This window comes from Python bivittatus, unplaced genomic scaffold (genome assembly GCF_059951505.1).
Source record: "Python bivittatus isolate LINGU-HERP-01145 unplaced genomic scaffold, Pbiv_v1 ctg000850_np1212, whole genome shotgun sequence".
In the NCBI taxonomy this organism is placed as follows: domain Eukaryota; kingdom Metazoa; phylum Chordata; class Lepidosauria; order Squamata; family Pythonidae; genus Python; species Python bivittatus.
Window position 1 is genome coordinate 30,968,363 of NW_028277112.1, and position 19,364 is coordinate 30,987,726.

Genomic DNA, 19,364 nt, shown 5'->3' on the forward strand with positions numbered 1-19,364 from the left:
ATTTATTTCATCTGGTGCTGGTTTAGTAAACCTCTCCAAGTTTTATTATCAGACCTCTGTTTACCCTGAGTTCCTAATAGTCTCTCAAGGGAGCAAATTAGCTTTAGTCTGAGACTGAGAAAACATTCTCTGCTCCTTATTGTAAAACTGGTAAACATAACTTGGCTCCTACAAAACAGGTGTTCCAAATAAACAAAGAATTATTTTGAACTCAAAAATAGACTTTTGATAGGGGAACAGATCCTGTGTTCTCACTATAATTGTTAACACCAATACATCATTGGTTTTACCAAAATGTGGATAATTTACATCAAGCCCAAAGGATTGCTGAAAGAATGGAAAAGAGTTTATTACATTTCCAAAATTCTGCTCTTTTTCTGTGTGGTTTGGTGAACAGCTTTTGTGGCATAATGAACCAATATAACACTGAAGTCTTTCCAAATATTCATGTTTGAAAAATGCTAATAATAGAAGTACTGACAATTTGTTATTTCTCTGCTGTATTTTAAATGTATTTTGAAATATATTTCTAAATACCTGGTGGGCAGGAGATAAAATTGATTGGCATATTCAGAAGAGGTAAACCCCACATTCCTTTGGTTATAAGATCCTGTTAGAAAGTAGAAATTCTTCCAACATTCCCTTTAAAAAGCAAGCAAGACCAACCACTTTTCATCTCTATAGTGTTCTGGAATTTCCCTTGATTAAATAATGTAAAAAATATATTAGCATAATACTATTATTGGCTGACAACAAAATCAGTAGGAACAGTTATAAGGATTCCAAAAGTCCGCTGAAATATTAACACATTTCTACTTAAAATTCTCACTTGAATTCAGAAGGACTTATATTTACGAGATAAATCTACAGCCTCAATCTAGACTTACTTTCAACTAAGTGTTCACTGGATTGCCATCTAAGATATGTTTTCCAAAAGCCAAAATTATTTTTTGCTTTAAAAGTTCCCTGTTTACAAAAATTAACTTACTGGAAGAATACCCAAGTGTAATAATTTGCCATTAGATTAAAAAACATACACGTTTCCTTAAGAATTGTGAATCTGTCTGTGTCATATGAGAAATTTTTGTGGAGGGAAAGTGGGAACATTGTCCAAGCTTTGTTGCCATTTTGCTAATGGAAATTGGTTTTAGGCTAGGCTTCTAAGCAAACCCGAAACAAGTCTGGGCGTTTTGCCTGTGCAAGCTCTACCTCTGGGACTTTAAAAACTTCTATGATACATAATTTAAAATATAATTATTAAAAGTGGTATATTCATTTCTTGCCCAACCTAATGTCAGTGTGATAATTATTCATGACTCCAGATTTATATAAATTCATTTTTCATTTTAGGGAGTTGGGGTCCAGCAAAGTTTGAAATCTGGACCATGACTCAGCTACCCTCACTGGAAATGAAATTTGTGAATTCCTGTCTTGCTTCTTTTATTTCTGTCCAAAGTGGTCCACATCTCCCATAGTCAGCCACTACCTTTTATTTAAAGCCAACGCACAGTCTTTCACTTATCTGATCCCAAACAATTAATTCCATCATCCTGCTACTTAGTACAGTTCCAAACAACTATAATGCCCTTGTTCTTCCCCCTTTCTCTAAATATAACAACTGTTATTCCCTTCAAACCTTTCAATGATTTCTTCCTTCTTTAAAAGTCAATCACTCTGAGGCAGTTTAGAACACTGTTTTTCAACCTTGGCAACTTTAAGATACGTGGACTTCAACTCCCAGAATTCCCCAGCCAACCAGAAGTTCTGGGAGTTGAAGCCCACACATCTTAAAGTTGCCAAGGTTGCCAAGATTGCAAATCACTGGTTTAGAATATTGTTGATCCAAGGGTTACAGTTTTTCTCATTCTGTTACAGTTTTACAGGGAAAGGGCTGATAAAGGGGTACTTTATTTACTGTAAAAATTTACAGATGGGTTTCTGTGCCATATGCAAATGTTTTTCAAAACTGTAACCCATCTGTAAAATTACACCAAATTTGTACCTAACATATCAGCCTTTTCTCAGTTCTATGCCCAACAGAGACTAGGTTAGGGAAATTTGTTGCTGACAATCATTTGTCTCTTTCCAAAGATGCAAGTCATTGGGAAATACTTAGTGAGGGGGATTTAGTTACTTTGCAACAAGCCCCCCTCCCTACTTTTTTTTCTTTTGGATACACAGTAGGCAGACAAGGAATTTCTAAGTTTCTAAATATAAATAAATATTTTATATATTTTATATATATAAATATATATATATTATATAATATTTTATATAATATATAATTATAATATAAATATAAAGGAATTTCTAAATATATTGAGTTGAGTTTGATTCCTGATAATTATATGGACAATGTCTTATTCTCCTGTTAACAAATAGCTGAAATAAAATGATCTTTTTACCAAGCCCTTGATCTAGGCCTCAGTTCAAACCCTACTTTACAACCATAAGCAGGGGGAAGGTTGCATCTCCAACCTAGAACAGGCTACCAGATTTCTTTGTTATATCTTGCTTCAAAGCATAGAAGCCATTTATCATTGCCTTCTTCCAGTCAATATGTAGCAGTCTGTTTAAGAATCCTCATAGTACTTTAAGCTTCCTTCCTAATTCTTAACAGCTTGGAAAAGGGGATTTAATAATACTGCATACAGAACCACTGCATAGCTCCATCAGAACCGTGCTTGATCTGGAAACAGTAAAAAGCCTTTAGGTTCCCATACCCAGGCTTTGGACTGCTCCCCTAAACCCTCACTTTACTTCTCTTGTTCTGTATCTAAACCAAAAATTTGTTTGGGAGACCTTACTTACTCATGTTTTTAGTCTGCCTTACTGTCTGGCTATTAGTGCTGTTTTATGACGAAGTTTAACTTTGCTGGCTCCTGCCAGCTAAAGGGAGATTGCAGTTTTCTTTCATGAGTAATTTTGAGCAGTGCTGACAGGCTAGAGAGAAGTATTTAGAATAAAGTGGTAGGAAAATGTAATTACTGAAAACCAGCCTACATATAAGATTAATTTTTGAATTCTCCATAACACAAGTCAATAGTAAAGCTCCAGTTTTTTTTTTTTTTTGAGAGAGAGAGAGAGAGAGAGAGAGAGAGCGCACGTGCGTGCACGTGCAAGGAAATGTAAGATTATCAATTTTTTCAGCTTCACTGCACAGCCCGGTATCAAACACATTAAAGTACATTCTATTTCAAAGAAAGGAAACTTTTGGCCAATGACAGAAAGTTCCAGGAGTGAGCAAGCCAAGGTTTCATGGCCTAATGTGGCCCTCAAGTCCCTTTTTGGTGGCCCCCAGAGTCAACTTTGGTCACAGAGGCTGAACACCAATGACATTCTTTCCTGCTATTTTGAGGTCAGAAACACTTCAAAACTGTAGTCCTGAAATAGGTTGAGCATAATTTAAAACATAAAATCTCTGTCTCCCCCAAAATAAATCCTGGTTGCATCCACTTTGCATCATCACTGTGCCTACTGCCCCCCACCCCCCCGTTAAATGTGCCTGCTGACCATCCAAATGTTTCCTATTTCTACTCTATTCCAATCAACTGAACTTTCAAGCATTCATTTCATATCCCTGTTCTACTCTCCCTTTCAATATGTATTGTTCATTAGCAATGTAAGATATTTCTAAGTCTTAATAACTTTGAAAAGCTACTCTTAAAAATACATTCAATTGTCATTCATCCAGCAGTTCTCATATTTGTACTTTGATCATGGACTCAATACAAGCACTAAATAAAAAATACTTTCTAGATCATTATCACATAGTTGTATGCAAAAATATAGGCACCCTGGTTAAATAGTATGTTTCAGTGAATCCCCAAATAAAATCTGGTAAAAAGTTAAACATATTTGTTCAAATTAATCTGCCAATATTTTTAAGATGCCCCAATCTTAGTAGATTCTGGGTGGTGAACAATACAACACAAGAGAGAATTTTTTTAAGACAGCACAAAGCAAATCAAATACTTATAATGAATGCTTGTAATAAATTAGGGCTGAAGGCATGCTGGAATAATGCCAATTTTACTTGCTTGTTTAATGTAAGTTGAGTTGGGGTTGCATGTACCTCCATGGCAAATGTGTTCCATAAAATGGGAAACACCACAGAGAAGATGTGTTAAACATGTAGGACATTAGCTTGAAGCCCAAGAAAAATTGTCTGAAATTGTCTGAAAACTGGCCATATCTGTAGAACAGAACTCCCAGATCACAGCAAATGACCAACTGGAAAGTTTAGATAATACTGGAGTAGTCGTCTACAGGTCCACAATACTTATAAAACAATAATCTGCATGAGAGAGTTGTCGGAGAAATACTTTTCTCCAACTTCATTGCCTAACATTCATTTACCAAAAAAGAGTAAAGTATCTGAAGAAAAGAATACCTTGCCAATCATTAAAGTGTTGGATTCAGTTATGTATCAAAATATCCTAGAAGCTAATGTCTCACAATCAGTGAAAAATCTGAAGCTGAGAAGAGATTGGATGTTTCAACAAAACAATAAACTAAGACATATCTTTATTAATTTAAATGAGCATTGGTTTGGAAGTTACATATGAATTCTTGTTGATTTCATACTGCACTTTTATTATGTATGTTCTGTAAGCTGTCTAGAGTTTTTAGCAATAGGCAAATTTCATAAATAAATACTTCCAAATCATGAAGTACTTACAGGAAAAGAGAGAAAGGTTTTGGATTCGTCTTCACAGCCCCCAGGCTTGAATATTATTGAGGGGCAATCTGAAACATGTACATGCAAGCAGTCCCAAAAATAATTCAAAATTAGAAGTGTTTTGCAAGGGGTTCCCCCCCCCCCCAAAGAATAGGAAGATTGACTGGCTACAGGAAACATTTGGGAGCCTTTATTTCTGCCAAAGGAGATGTTACAAAGCAGTTGTCATTGAAATGGTTTCCAAACTGCCATGGTTGCTGTTTGTTTTTTTAAATTTTGAATCTGCACATAAATAACCATTCATTGAAATTTGCAGAAAGACGTGTTTAACTTTCTACATCCAGACATATCAACTTCTGTTCACTTAGGGATTCATTTGAACATACAATTTGATTAGGGGTGCCTAAATGTTTGCATACAACTTTATGTTGCTTAATTGCAAAGCAGGGACAAAATAGTGAAACACTTATCAGGTTACTTTTTCAGATGTTTGGTTTTGGCAATTTAAATAATGCAGCACAACTGCTGAAGCTTTGCATCTAACTTAAATGCTTTTTTTTTTTTTTTTTTGCACCATGGATGGATCCTTAAAAAATTATTGCCTAATAATATTTATCAGCATAATAATTGTTCATTGTTAAAATAGCTTTAATTACAAAATGGAATGATTTTTTAAAATTTCATTTTAATTATAAAATGGAAGAAATTTCTCTTCAATTTGAACACATCACATTTGTCTTATGAGAACAAGATTTACAGTCATAAGTTGCACATAAAGGGTTTATTTTAAATGTTTTAAGGATAGAGTTACATCATAATTATAAAAATTACTTACAGAATTAAGTAACAGATTTAAAGATTTAAAGTGTTTATACTTCTAAATGCAGAGAACAGGGAACTGTCTACATCATTAAAAAATAAAAAAAGAAACCAAGCTCTAGAGATGAAGTCATTTACCTAATTTTAAAATGTGAACACGAAGACCTTTGAACTATACACATAGCAAGAACCATCCAAATTGCACTAATGATGAAAAATATAAAAAGCACAGCATTTCCAAGGAACCACAAACTGTTGATTTTTTTTCTTTTTCGATTCTCTGAAATGGTTGCAATTAATGTATCCATGGAGAAGTCTTAATTTTTAAAACATACCAATTTAAGGAAGTTAAAAATTATCCAGCAAAAATAGCTTTTTCCACTATTGTCTGGGTTTTTAATATGATTCCACTTCATTATAATTTAGGATTTGGCACAAAAAAGCAGAGTACTAAATTGAGCTAATTTTTCTTTTTGAGCAAAGTACATGGTCCCTTCAAACGCTGCATGACACATACAACTGGAAAGTTACCTCCTGTTGGCACTATGTTTGCCTCACCAGTGCATTTAATCCTACTACCACCATTAAAACAGCACAATAAGCAAATTCACAAAAAACACAAAATAAAAAAACCTAAAAACCTAAACATTTTTTTAACATGCAACTTTAACTTTCTTACATTGAACATTCTACCTTCTAAGCATGCAAAAAAGGGATGGTCTGCATTTAAGTTTTGTCTTAAAATTTTACAGGGCAGCCTGACATCACATAAAACACACAATATACAATACTACAGCAGGTAAATGGAGAAAGGCCAGTAACTTTTATACACAGATCCATAGCTTGTGCCACCACAAGCTTGTAATAACTTGGAAACCAATGTTGAATTCCTAGAACAAGGAACCAACATTTAGTTACCACGGTGACAAGCACTGCATGCAGATCTGAAACATGAGCCTAAAACAAAGCCCAAAACAGATGGGCAGGGTGTAAAATTAGTCTCTAGCTCAAAAACAGAAAAAGGTGGTCTAAGCTATCAAAAAAGCAGACAATGTGGACACTTAAAAAACCATAAAATTTATACAGAATATAGATTACTCTAAACTGGCAGAATGTGGTGTATTATTAAGAGACTTGCAGAAATCATCTCGTTACAAGCTCTTTGAACGTGACATTTTCGTTCTACTTAATCCTTAGCAAGTATCTTGAGACATACTTTGGATTTATTGTTTATGTAGCCCACAATTCGAAGTACTACATTTACTTTTTTCTCTTGTGTATGTTTAATACACTCACTCATTCTTGTGCCACAAATATCAACTTGGGCTCATGGAGCCAGGCTCAGCTTTGAGATTTACATGCAGGACTCTAAAGAGTCAATAGAAAACATACAGATCTGCTGGATGAAAAACACTGGGTTGCAAATCTGCTCACTTTGTTCAAGAACACAGGAACATCATGACTCAGGTACTTAGGGCTTAAAGACTGCATTGGAAAAGCTCTTCATGGAAAAGACAACAGCTTGCCTTTGGTTGCCCATGATGAAATACTGGACATAAAGCAACAGTAGCAATGGTCAAGAGATTTTAAGATACTGTATTTATACGGTGAGTATTACCATTAAAGAGCATAAAGAGGCACAAGCCTTAAGGCTACAATATGAATTCAGGCAAAACTAAAAAAAGTTTAAACCGCATGGAATTTAATATGCATACTCACACCAGAGGTAATCGTAACCTCAGAAAGCTGATCAGCAACACTTTTTAAAATTCTTCAACCTTGTAGTTAAACAAGAAAGTTTGGTTCTCATTTACTTGTGCAAAGCAGTTCTTCAGTAACTGCAATGCCCTGCCTCAATTTTGTTGCTGTTATATTTTTCCACTGATTAGTTTAAAAAGCTGCCACACCAATCTACCACTTTACAAAAAAATGATCCAAGAATGAAGTCTGTAGCTGCGGGCTGCTTATTTACATCCATCATCGGCTGCAGATGACTGAACCATGGAGACTGCCTAGCTTTCGTTAGATAGTGCACCATTAGCATGCAGAACCTTAGTGTTCTTTTAATGAAGTTCACATTAAACAGCATACCTCAAGCAAATACAATGTACAGCACAAAAGGCGACAACAGGTTGGAATTGTACGTCTTGCCTGGACTCACCCCAAGAAGAAAGGCCAGGAGAAAAAAAGGTAGAAGCCTTCTTTAACAGAACATAATGAAACAAGAAGGAATGCAGTATATCAAAATAGAAGGCAACAAATGACTTTCTTTCTCTGTAAGACAAGCCTTTAATGTATGAGGACTCTTTCGTGAGGTTTGTCGTTATATGTAACAGATTTTAGTCCACATACAAGAATCTAAGTTGCTAGTTTTGATAGACACCCAATAGTTGCTGTGTAGTATTCTTTAATGTTAACATGAATGACTAAGCTGCTACGGCACCAAGCACCTGGGTTCTGCTAAAAGTTAACAAAAATTCCTACAACAACAATATTGAGAACTGAAGGCATCCTTGCTTTAATTTTATCCAGGTCCTAGATTTGAATAAACATTCGCTCTGCATTTGTCTCATCAACTGCATCACATGTATACCATGTTCTATTTTCCTGCAATTAAAATGTACAGCATTCTCATTTAATAGAAGCTTAATAGTATCTGGAACATAGGACACTGATATTAATTGGTTTAGGCACTCCTTAACACTGCTTAAAATAGTTTTAATCATCTCTGCCCAAACCCCCAAAACAAGGACGTAATATGTTTAATACAAGAAAACATAATGTTACATACAGGAAAGCAATTTAATATCAAGCTACACTTGCATGTGGCAGTTGAAAAGTTAAGTGAAAAGCCAAGGGAAAGTTATAATTGGGGGGAAAATCAGATTAATGATTTCATTGCTAGGTTCTCTTACACAGCTTGAATTTGCAGCTGCTGTTTTTTTGTCCTAACTTCTTCCAGATACCCTCCCCCCCACAAGACTTCCTTTAAGAAAAGGAATTCCCCTACATAAAATGTGTCATGTTCACATCAAAGTCTATTTGTATAGTTCACAATGGAATAATTTTCCTGGCACAGATTGTGGGCTCGCAGGGACATTTAAGCTTTCAAATAAACTGGAAAGCAGTTAAGTCTTCTGTGTCTACAAATTTTACACTGAAAGTTCCACAAGTTTGGCAAAAGTTTGCATGGTGGCGTCTAGGATGTCTTCACCAAATCATAGACATAAATATGGAAATCATCATCAAACTTTATGAAATAGACAGAGGGTTTGGCTTCAACTTGATGAATGACCATGCCAGTCCTTTTTGAGCCATCTTCTTTGGCATATTCCACTTGTTTTCCAACTAGGCTGTCCACAACTTCTCCAGGTTCCCGCTCTGCTGGAGGTGAATCATCTGAAAAGACAAAATTTATGTTAAGACACAACAGTATTTAACACAATACTCCCTTGTAAGTCCATTTCTTCATGGCAATTATCTATGTTACCAGTAACAATTTATTGACTTATTTATTGGTGAGCAGAGGGCAAAATATTTTTGACCAAAACAGAAATTGCCTCTTTACAAAGTGAAAATAAAACACTAGCAATGTATTATTGAAATAGTGCCCCTTTTACCCAATTTATCTCTATCTTAGAGATCCATTTCAAGCACCTTGGGGGGGAAAAAAGCTATATTTATGGCACACGTAGACTGAATGGATGTTCCTAGAATTTCATCAAATAGCTAATTAGATGGATTGAATGGCTAATGTCTTTAAACATTTGTTCAAATGAATAACTATGCAGCCTTGGTAAATATATTCTACTTCATGCAGCACAGTGTAGCCAAAATATTATTTGTGTATGTGTTTGGTTTTTATTCTATTTTTATTGTATTTTATATTGTTTTTATTGTATTTTAATATTTATTGCAGCTTTATTGTGATCCGCCCACAGTAACTTTTTGTGAGATGGGCAGTATCTAAATTTAAAATATAAATGAATGAATGAATGAATGAATGAATGAATGAATGCCTCCTTTAAACCCAGAGTGAACCCTAACCCTAGCAATTCTTCTGGCCAACTTCCCCACGGTTGGAATATAAGCATAGTGATCTCAATATACCAAAAAAGTGATCACAGCCACCCAGAGAACGATAGACCAATTAGTCTAATTAATATCACAGCTAAAATTTATGCAAAACATCTAGCTAATAAATTAGAGGGCTGGGTCATCGATAACAATGTCCTTGCAGAGGAACAGGCAGGGTTTAGAGCAGGATATTCAACAACTGATCAGAGTTTTGTATTGGATCATCTGATAAATAAGTATGTAAAACACACCCACAGGAAACTATATGTTGCCTTTGTGGATTTTCCTGCAGCTTTTGATTCTATTGATAGAAACAAACTATGGATTAAGCTTGATCAGCTGAGTGAATAGTTCAACAAATTCAATATTTAACATGGGTTAAAATAATGTCTAGGTTAGAAAATAAATAGAAAGTGATCCTAAGCTGATTTTTCTTGTTAGCTGTATATAGCATACAAAATGTTCATAATATAATTCAATGTTTTTTTAGAAAAACTAATAACTTCATATTCAAAGTTTGTTCTTGATAAGATATATAACACATTAAAATGCTGTAAACTATGTTGGTATTGTACAAAAAGATATTGAAGATCATGTATGTTTAACCTGTGCCTTAGCTATGTCATTGGCCAAAGAGTCTGAAATGCTAATAAAAATGAAGCATTAATGGACAAAGAATCAATTTATTAAAACCTGGATAATATAGGTAACTATATTACAATAAACGTGCATTTAGTATAATAGAACACACAGGAATTTATTGTTTCCAAATTGTATTTTTTTAAAATTAAAATTATATAACATTATGTTTTTGGAGTAATAACCATTCCACTAACATAAGATTATTTATTATTGTTAAAGTAATCAAAGCAAAGGCAATTTTCATGTCCTAAGAAAGTATATGCTTACAATACTTTCTATTTTTTGCTTTAATGCCTCTCCAAAATATACAACCACCAAATTATTGTTCTTAGTCACAGAATTGTATTCAGCCTCAGTAATGAAAACTTCCCCCTCTTGGACATGAAGTTATTTCATCCATACCCAAATGAAAAGTGCTTAATCTCCCAAACATAACCAACAATTGTAAGACCATAATTGTCTTTGACAAAGAGTTAGATAGGCCTATTTGTAAATAGAATGTATTATTTTGATGGTTAAAAAGTGTGCAGTCTGTATGTTTGTTCCCTTTTGTCATCTACATTTAAAAAAAAATATTCTAATTTAGTAAAAAAGAAAACCAAAACAAATTAAGCTGCCAGTTCAATATTATGAATTATATATAATAACTATGTAAGAAGATATCCATAAAAAATTACTGTTGCTGTAACAATTCTGGATGCTTTAAGTACAGACTATGATTAAAAAAAACCTTGTTCCCTTGTGCTGCTGCTTTCATCATTTGCCCCTTTGCAGATGCTTCTGCTTAAAACAATGAGCACAAGATTCCCTTACTCTCCAAGCAGGGATGGTAGGTAAATCTCTGCATATATGTGAACATTCTCTCTCTCTCTCTCTCTCTCTCTCTCTCTCTCTCTCACACACACACACACACACATCCATACATACCTGAACTGGATTCTCACATTTTTCTTTATTTTGCAATGCAATTCACAAATAAAAATGCACACAAAAATGCATATGTATGTGTGTATGTATGTATGTAAATTTCCAGGAAAGACTGAAGGCTGATGTAAAAATGGAACACTGGAAAAAAAAGAAATTGAGCTAAACTGAACTGGAAAGATTCAGCAACTCCCAAACAGTAATTTCTTAACATAACAAATACTCTAATCAAATGTAGTACGCCTCTAAAAAGTCATGGCAGTAGGTCTAATATTTCCCTCTCTCCCTTTAAGCTTCAAACTGACCCAATAAACAGTGAAGTCTTTGAATAGTAATCTTTTTTTAGCCATAGGAAACTTTGCAATAAAGGAGGCCAATTTGTATGCAGCTGAAAGAGAGTGCAATAATGGGATGTCTTTCCACCATGATCTTCAAGCTGAAATATCCCACTAGAAATTAAGCCACAGAAGTTGATGGCAAACACAGAATGTTAAATGCTAGCGGACTTATCTTTGAAAGTACACTGGGAGTCAAGCCCAACACCTCATGGATAATCCTAAAGCATGACAAATATAGCTTTAAGAAATCATAAAAGATGAAGTCACTGACTAAAGAAAACCATTCACTTTGCAATTATAATGCTTATACTGTGAAGAAAGTATCAAAATTATTTAACGACTGAACAACAACAAAAATGCAACAAAAAGGTGGCTAATTTTTTGAGAACTGTGGGAATTTGAGGAAGTGTTGCTGATACTGTTACAAATGATTGCATTACAATAAGACATAAAACATCTGCATCAACAAAGGCAAACTGGTGATGCTTCAAGGCGAACCTGAACGCAAGATCGAAGTGACTCCTGGTCCCTATTACTCTTTCAAATTTATAATGTTTCTCTTTCAGGAGAACACCTCTAACATGCTCCCATTACACAAAGTACATAGTCATTTTTGCAAAGAATGCTTACATCTTTCCTGCTTTCTCTCTCCCATTCTGGGTAAGGTCACACTGTATTATTCTCTGAATAAAGTCTGCTATGAGTTAAGCTCAACACTTGGTGACTTAATGGGCATGTCTACATTGTTTCTTGGCAATAATGCAAAAATGGTTTGTCATTACCTTCTAGCACTACTTTTCATCTTTCCAATTGTGTTGATAGCCCTAGAACATCTGATGATCTTCCATCGAAGTACTATGTCTAACTCTGCTTTGCTTTTTGAAGATCAGCCAAGTTCAGCTAGATCAGGGTTTCTCAACCTTGGCAACTTTAAGATGTGTGGACTTCAACTCCCAGAATTCCCCAGCTGGCATGGCTGACTGGGGAATTCTGGGAGTTGAAGTCCACACATCTTAAAGTTGCCAAGGTTGAGAAACACTAAGCTAGATGGTGCTAACTGCAGTAACAGTGCTGCCATACTTCATTTATTTTCAACAGAGTCCCCTTCTTCCTTTACTGCCCCCTCCCCTGGTTCGGCTATTCATGTCCTCACTACTATTCTTGTTTTGTTGTTAGCCCTTTAAGGTAGGGCAGGTCACAAAATAGACATGACAAGGATTCCAGGAAAGCTCTTTATCGTAGTAAGTTCAAATAATAGAATCTTCAAAGCGTGTCCAAGTTTGTCCCATCTTGTACTAAACAAAATTAAGACAAGACTATTTTGAGTTTCTTTCTCACTCTTCCTTCTAGCATAGGACTGTGTAAGGTTTTCTACAAGTCCCCATTAATGACTTCCTCCTTTCTTCCCCCCTTAATGGTTCTCTTATACCTTCCCCAAGATCAGTGCTACATTCCTTTACATAATATTTTTTTTGTAGGTCTCATCTTCCCATGTTCCCAAATAGTGCGATTTGAGTTTTCCTATAACTGGATGTAAGATCTATAGAACACAGGTGATAAAATTATATTCTGTAAAGGAAAATGAATACAAATTGAAGAACTTTAAACACAATCTAGATAACTATTCACATGCCATACTGCCAACTGTACAAGTCAATTCTCTCTTGCCTTCCCTTCCAATTAAGTATTTGTCATGGAAACCTGGAGATTCATTTTGCCCTCAGAACATTCAAAACATGCAACAAGTCTTAGTTATGCTGAAGAATGCTTTCTGTTCTTCTCTGCTTTGTCTAGCTCTGAGGTCAATTCACAAGAATAAATTCTTCAAATTTATCCACAAACCCCCATATTCTACCAAACTTCAAGAATTTTAAATTGATTTTTTATAGAGGATCAAATATGGATCAACTTACTAGAATCAGGCATAATACGGAGATCACCTTCTTTATAGTCATCTAAGAGCTGGTACATGTACAAGACAGGATCCTTTTCATAGGTAATATAAAACCATGTCTTCATTATAGGTGCTTGAGCCAAGACCATTCCCCTCCATTCATCCTTTGAGCCGTCTTCTGTCTCAAACATATGCTCTACTGCTTTGCCAATCATTATGTCTGCCAGGTGGGCATCACTGATCCGAGACGAAGCTGAAAGATACAGTTCAATGCTTGGTTAATGTTATAAACCATGCCCACTCTATTTTAAGATGCCAGAAAAATAATATGAATGTAGCAATTGAGCATTTTCTTGACTTCAAAGCTAGATATTTTATTTTATTCAAGATTCTATTCAAGATTAACTTACTAAAAAATTATCTGTATGAGATTTAGGCAAGAAAGGTGTTCAGCAATCACATTTAAAAGCCGAAGAAAACAATTCTAATTAGATTAACTAAAGTAAAAATTTGTATTAAGTGCTCAATAAGCTTCAATTTTAGAGATGACTTCAATAACAAAGAAGAGGCCATGAAATCTTTATTGAATTTTATTGTTGGGAAATATTGACCTCGTTGTCTAGAACAGTTTAGTCCAGGCCTATTAAGACTCATTGCTGAGTGAAAAAGGTAAATACTAGAGATGGAGCAAAGTGGTCTGAAATTCAAATAAAGTGACCAAGACTGTGCAAAAGTCTTAGGTAACATTCTAAAGCATCTTACTGAATTATATTATCAGTATTTAGGATTCAGTAAGGCTTAATGAATGTGATTGTAATTTGAGGTATTTCATTAGAAACAGTCATTACGGACTCTGAACTGCAAAGGGAGCATGTAAATTGGATTGAATGGTCCAATGAATATACCAGCACATCTAATCAGATCAGGAGGGATCTCCATCCTGCTTCTTATTAAGTAATGGTTTACCAGTAAGTCTTTATTTATAGGTATCTATGGAGGTGCCATCCTTAAATCTTACAGTGATTTCCCATAAACGAAGATAGGCTGCCTTCAGTAAATCATACTCTGTTGTTCTGCATTATACTAGACTACTGGGACTATATACAGTTCTTGCCATGGGTATCTATATTGCCTGAGGTAAGGCAGGTTGCTATCAGAGATCCACTGAAGAACTTATATATGGGTAATCATACACAGAGAGAAATCTAGAAATATGGAGAATCATATCCATCATGGAGGGCTTCAAAGTAGCTCATCAAACGAAGCTGTATGATCATAATATGATGTCCAGATACATAACTTACAAATTCCAATTTCTGATTTGGTCATTTGTGGTTGTAGCCACCGCTCCACCAAAAGTTCAATTATATTTGCACTGTACAGAATGCCAAGAACACTGAGAATTCAGATTAAGTAGGGGTAGGGGGGAAGTTGGGAACTGTGGCTATTTATAGTTGTTTCACTTTGCTCTTAGGGATGGGAGGCCATACTCTTTGTGAAACAGCTTTCATAGAGTGCTTCACTGAACATTTGTCAAAGTGATATACACTTTCAAGGAATTACATGGCTGTAATGAAACGGGTTAAAAGAGATTAAGAAGTTGTGGCAAGAATACACAGAAGAACTGTACAAGAAAGATCTTAATGTCCCTGATGTCCATGCTCGTGTGATCACTGACCTTGAGCCAGACATCCTAGAGAGTGAAGTGAAGTGGGCCTTAGGAAGCATTACAAAGCTAGCTGAGATGATAGTATTCCAGCTGAGTTATTTAAAATACTAAAAGATGATGCTGTTAAAGTGCTGCACTCAATATGCCAGGAAGTTTGGAAAACGCAACAGTGGCCATGGGATTGGAAAAGGTCAGTTTACGTTCCAATTCCAAAGAAGGGCAATACCAAAGAATGCTCAAACTATCGCACGATTGCGCTCATTTCACATGCTAGCAAGGTTATGCTCAAATCCTACAAGCTAGGCTTCAGCAATACATGAACCGAGAACTACTGGATGTACAAGCTGGGTTTCCAAGAGGCAGAGGAACTAGAGATCAAATTGCCAACATTCGCTGGATCACGGAGAGTTCCAGAAAAACATCTACTTCTGCTTCATTGACTATGCAAAAGCCTTAGATTGTGTGGCTCACAACAAACCGTGGCAAATTCTTAAAGAGATGGGGGTACCAGACCACCTTACCTGTTTCCTGAGAAATCTGTATGCGGGCCAAGAAGCAACAGTTAGAACCAGTCATGGAACAACCGATTGGTTCAAAATAGCGAAAGGAGTATGACAAGGCTGTATACTGTCACCCTGCTTATTTAACTTATATGCAGAGTACATCATGAGAAATGCCAGGCTGGAAGAATCACAAGCTGGAATTAAGATTGCAGGGAGAAACATCAACAACCTCAGATACACGGACAATGCCACCCTAATGGCAGAAAGTGAAGAAGAACTAAAGAGCCTCTTGGTGAGGGTGAAAGAGGAGAGTGCGAAAGCTGGCTTGAAACTCAACATTAAAAAAACTAAGATCATGGCATCTGGACCCATCAATTCCTGGCAAATACAAGGGGTAGAAATGGAAGCAGTAACAGACTTCATTTATTTGGGCTCCAAGATCACTGCAGACAGAGACTGCAGCCATGAAATTAAAAGACGCTTGCTCCTTGGGAGGAAAGCCATGGCAAACCTAGACAGGATATTAAAAAGCAGAGACGTTACCTTTCCAACAAAGATCCACATAATCAAAGCTATGGTTCTTCCAGTAGTAATGTATGGCTGTGAGAGGTGGACCATAAAGAAGGCTGAGCGCCAAAGAACTGATGCCTTTGAACTGTGCAGGAGAAGACTCTTAAGAGTCCCCTGGACTGCTTGGAGGTCAAACCAGTCAATCTTAAAGGAAATCAAGCCTGTCTGCTCATTGGAAGGATTGATAATGAAACTCAAGCTCAGATACTTTGGTCACCTAATGCGAAGAGAGGACTCTTTGGAAAAGACCCTGATGCTGGGAAAGATGGAAGGCAAAAGGAGAAGGGGACGGCAGAGGATGAGATGGTTAGATAGCATCATTGAAGCAATGAGCATGAAACTGAGCAAACTCAGGGAGGCAGTGAAGGACAGGAAGGCCTGGCGCGATATGGTTCATGGGGTCACGAAGAGTCAGACACGACTTAACAACTGAACAATGAAATGGAGAAAAAAATGTTTTTTTTTTCAAAATAACAACAACAACAACAAAATAGGTGCCTTGGGTGCAATTCCAAAACATCTGGAGCACCACTTGAACACCACTGGCATTGACAAAATCACCATCAGTTAATTGCAAAAGGCAGCTTTACTTGGAACAGCTTACATCCTGTGATGATACCTTTAATATTATTAAACAACATCTGCCTATCCCAGGTCCTTGGGAAGGACTTGATAAGTGGACAAAAATGTGAAATCCAGTCTAAACATCTGGCTGATTGTAATAATAATAATAATAATAATAATAATAATAATAATAATAATAATAATAATATCATCCCACCCTTTTTATATATAACTCAAGGTGGTGAACATACCTAATACTCCTGCCTCCTCTCCTGTTTTCCCCACAACAATCCTGTGAGGTGGTTTGGGTTGAGAAAGAGTGACTGGCCCAAAGTCACACAGCTGGCTTTCATGCCTAAGGGAGGCCTAGAACTCAGAGTCTTCTGGATTCTAGGCCAGCACCTGTACCACTTCACCAAAGTGGCTCTTTTTTTTTTTCTTTTAAATTGCTTCCTGATTAAATTTTTATGCTTCATTTTTTAGTTTTTTTTTAATATATACAGTGCATTCGGAAAGTATTCAGACCCCCTTAACTTTTTTCAATTTTGTTATGTTGCAGTCTGATACTACAATCGTTCAAATTCATTTTTTTTCTCATTAATCTACACTCAGTACCTCATAATGACAAAGTGAAAACAGAATTTTAGAAATGTCTGCAAATTTATTAAAAAGAAATATCACATTGGCATAAGTATTCAGACCCTTTACTCAGTACTTTGTTGAAGCACCTTCGGCAGCAATTACAGCCTTGAGTCTTTTTCGGTATGACACAACAAGCTTTGCACACCTGAATTGGGGGATTTTCTGCCATTCTTCTTTGCAAATCCTCTCAAGCTCAATCAGGTTGGATGGGGACCGTCGGTGGACAGCCATTTTCAGGTCTCTCCAGAGATGTTCAATAGGGTTCAAGTCAGGGCTCTGGCTGGGCCACTCTAGGACATTCACAGAGTTGTCCCTAAGCTATTCCTGTGTTCTCTTGGGTGTGTGCTTAGGATCATTGTCATGTTGGAAGGTGAACCTTTGGCCCAGTCTGAGGTCCTGAGTGCTGTGGAACAGGTTTTCATTGAGGATATCTCTGTACTTTGCTCCATTCAGCTTTCCCTCAACCCTGACCAGTCTCCCAGTCCCTGCTGCTGAAAAACAGCCCCACAGCATGATGCTGCCACCACCATGCTTCACTGTTGGGATGGTATTGGGCAGATGATGAGCAGTGCCTGGTTTTCTCCAGACATAACGTTTAGAATTGAGGCCAAACAGTTCAATCTTGGTTTCATCAGACCAGAGAATCTTGTTCTTCACAGTCTGAGAATTCTTCTGGTGCTTTTTTGCAAACTCCAAGCGGGCGTTCATGTGTTTTGCACTGAGGAGAGGCTTCCGTCTAGCCACTCTGCCATAAAGCCCAGATCGGTGGAGGGCTGCAGTGATGGTTGTCCTTCTGAACTTTGTCCCATCTCCACACAGGATCTCTGGAGCTCAGTCAGAGTGACCATTGGGTTCTTGGTCACCTCTCTTACTGAGGTTCTTCTCCCCCAGTTGCTCAGTTTGGCCAGGCGACCAGCTCCTGGAAAAGTCCTGGTTGTGCCAAGCTTCTTCCATTTGAGAATTATGGAGGCCACTGTGCTCTTGGGAATCTTCAGTGCAGCAGAAATTTTTTTGTAGCCTTCCCCAGATCTGTGCCTTGTAATAATCCTGTCTCTGAGCTCTGCAGGCAGTTCCTTTGACCTCATGGCTTTTGCTCTGGTACAGTAGGCACTGTCAGCTGTGAGGCCTTCTATAGAGAGGTGTGTGCCTTTCCAAATCATGTCCAATCAATTTAATTTGATTATTGATGGACTCCAATCAAGGTGTAGAAATAGCTCAGCAATGATCAAGAGGAATGGGAGGCACCTGAGCTAAATTTCAAGCATTGTTGCAAAGGGTCTGAATACTTATGCCAATGTGATATTTCAGTTTTTTCTTTTTAATAAATTTACAGACATTTCTAAAATTCTGTTTTCACTTTGTCATTATGGGATACTGAGTGTAGATTAATGAGAAAAAAAATGAATTTGAACGATTGTAGTATCAGGCTGCAACATAACAAAATTGAAAAAAGTGAAGGGGGTCTGAATACTTTCCGAATGCACTGTATAGTATTTGCTCTTACAATGTACAGTTTGTGGATAAAGGCAGGCTGGCTTACAGATTTTTTTTTTTTTTTAAAAGGATGGTAATAGCAAAAATAAAAACATTAATAGGACTCTTAGAGTTTCCAGGATGAAAACTTTTATGTGTTCTATATATACCTACTTTCAAAGACTACTTGAAAATTAATTTAAAATGCAACAGTCTGCTTATTATGGCTGGTGTTGGTCTGTGCCCAGGAGAGAACTGCTCCTGTCTGTGCTCCTGCTCTCTGAAGATGCTGGTCACAGATGCTGGCGAAACGTTAGGAAACAAAAATTCCAGAACATGGCCACACAGCCCGGAAGACCAACACCAGCCATCGTATTCCGGCTGTGAAAGCCTTCGACAATACAGTCTGCTTATTAACTTGAGAGTCTTGTTGAGACTATGTTAAAGTGGTCTAAGAAATATACATATGCCGTCCACTTGTATCTGCATGCAGATAAAGACTCAGAAGTGTGATATGTTTGATAGATTAAAATGTTTTTGCTTTAATTTTTGTATTTCTAGTCCCCTT

The 19,364-nt window shown here is 36.5% G+C and overlaps 1 protein-coding gene across 1 annotated transcript in view; it reads right to left on the bottom strand.

Annotated features, from left to right (window-relative positions):
• Positions 1-5,366: 5,366 nt before the first annotated feature.
• Positions 5,367-19,364, bottom strand: part of SPIN1 (spindlin 1) — a 60,673-nt gene continuing 46,675 nt past the window's right edge. The window contains exons 5-6 of the mRNA XM_088130454.1: positions 13,395-13,628; positions 5,367-8,899 (exon numbers count right to left, since the gene is read on the bottom strand). Coding sequence (XP_087986580.1) covers positions 8,700-8,899; positions 13,395-13,628 — 434 coding nt within the window. The 3' untranslated portion in view covers positions 5,367-8,699. The remainder of the gene's footprint in view (positions 8,900-13,394; positions 13,629-19,364) is intronic.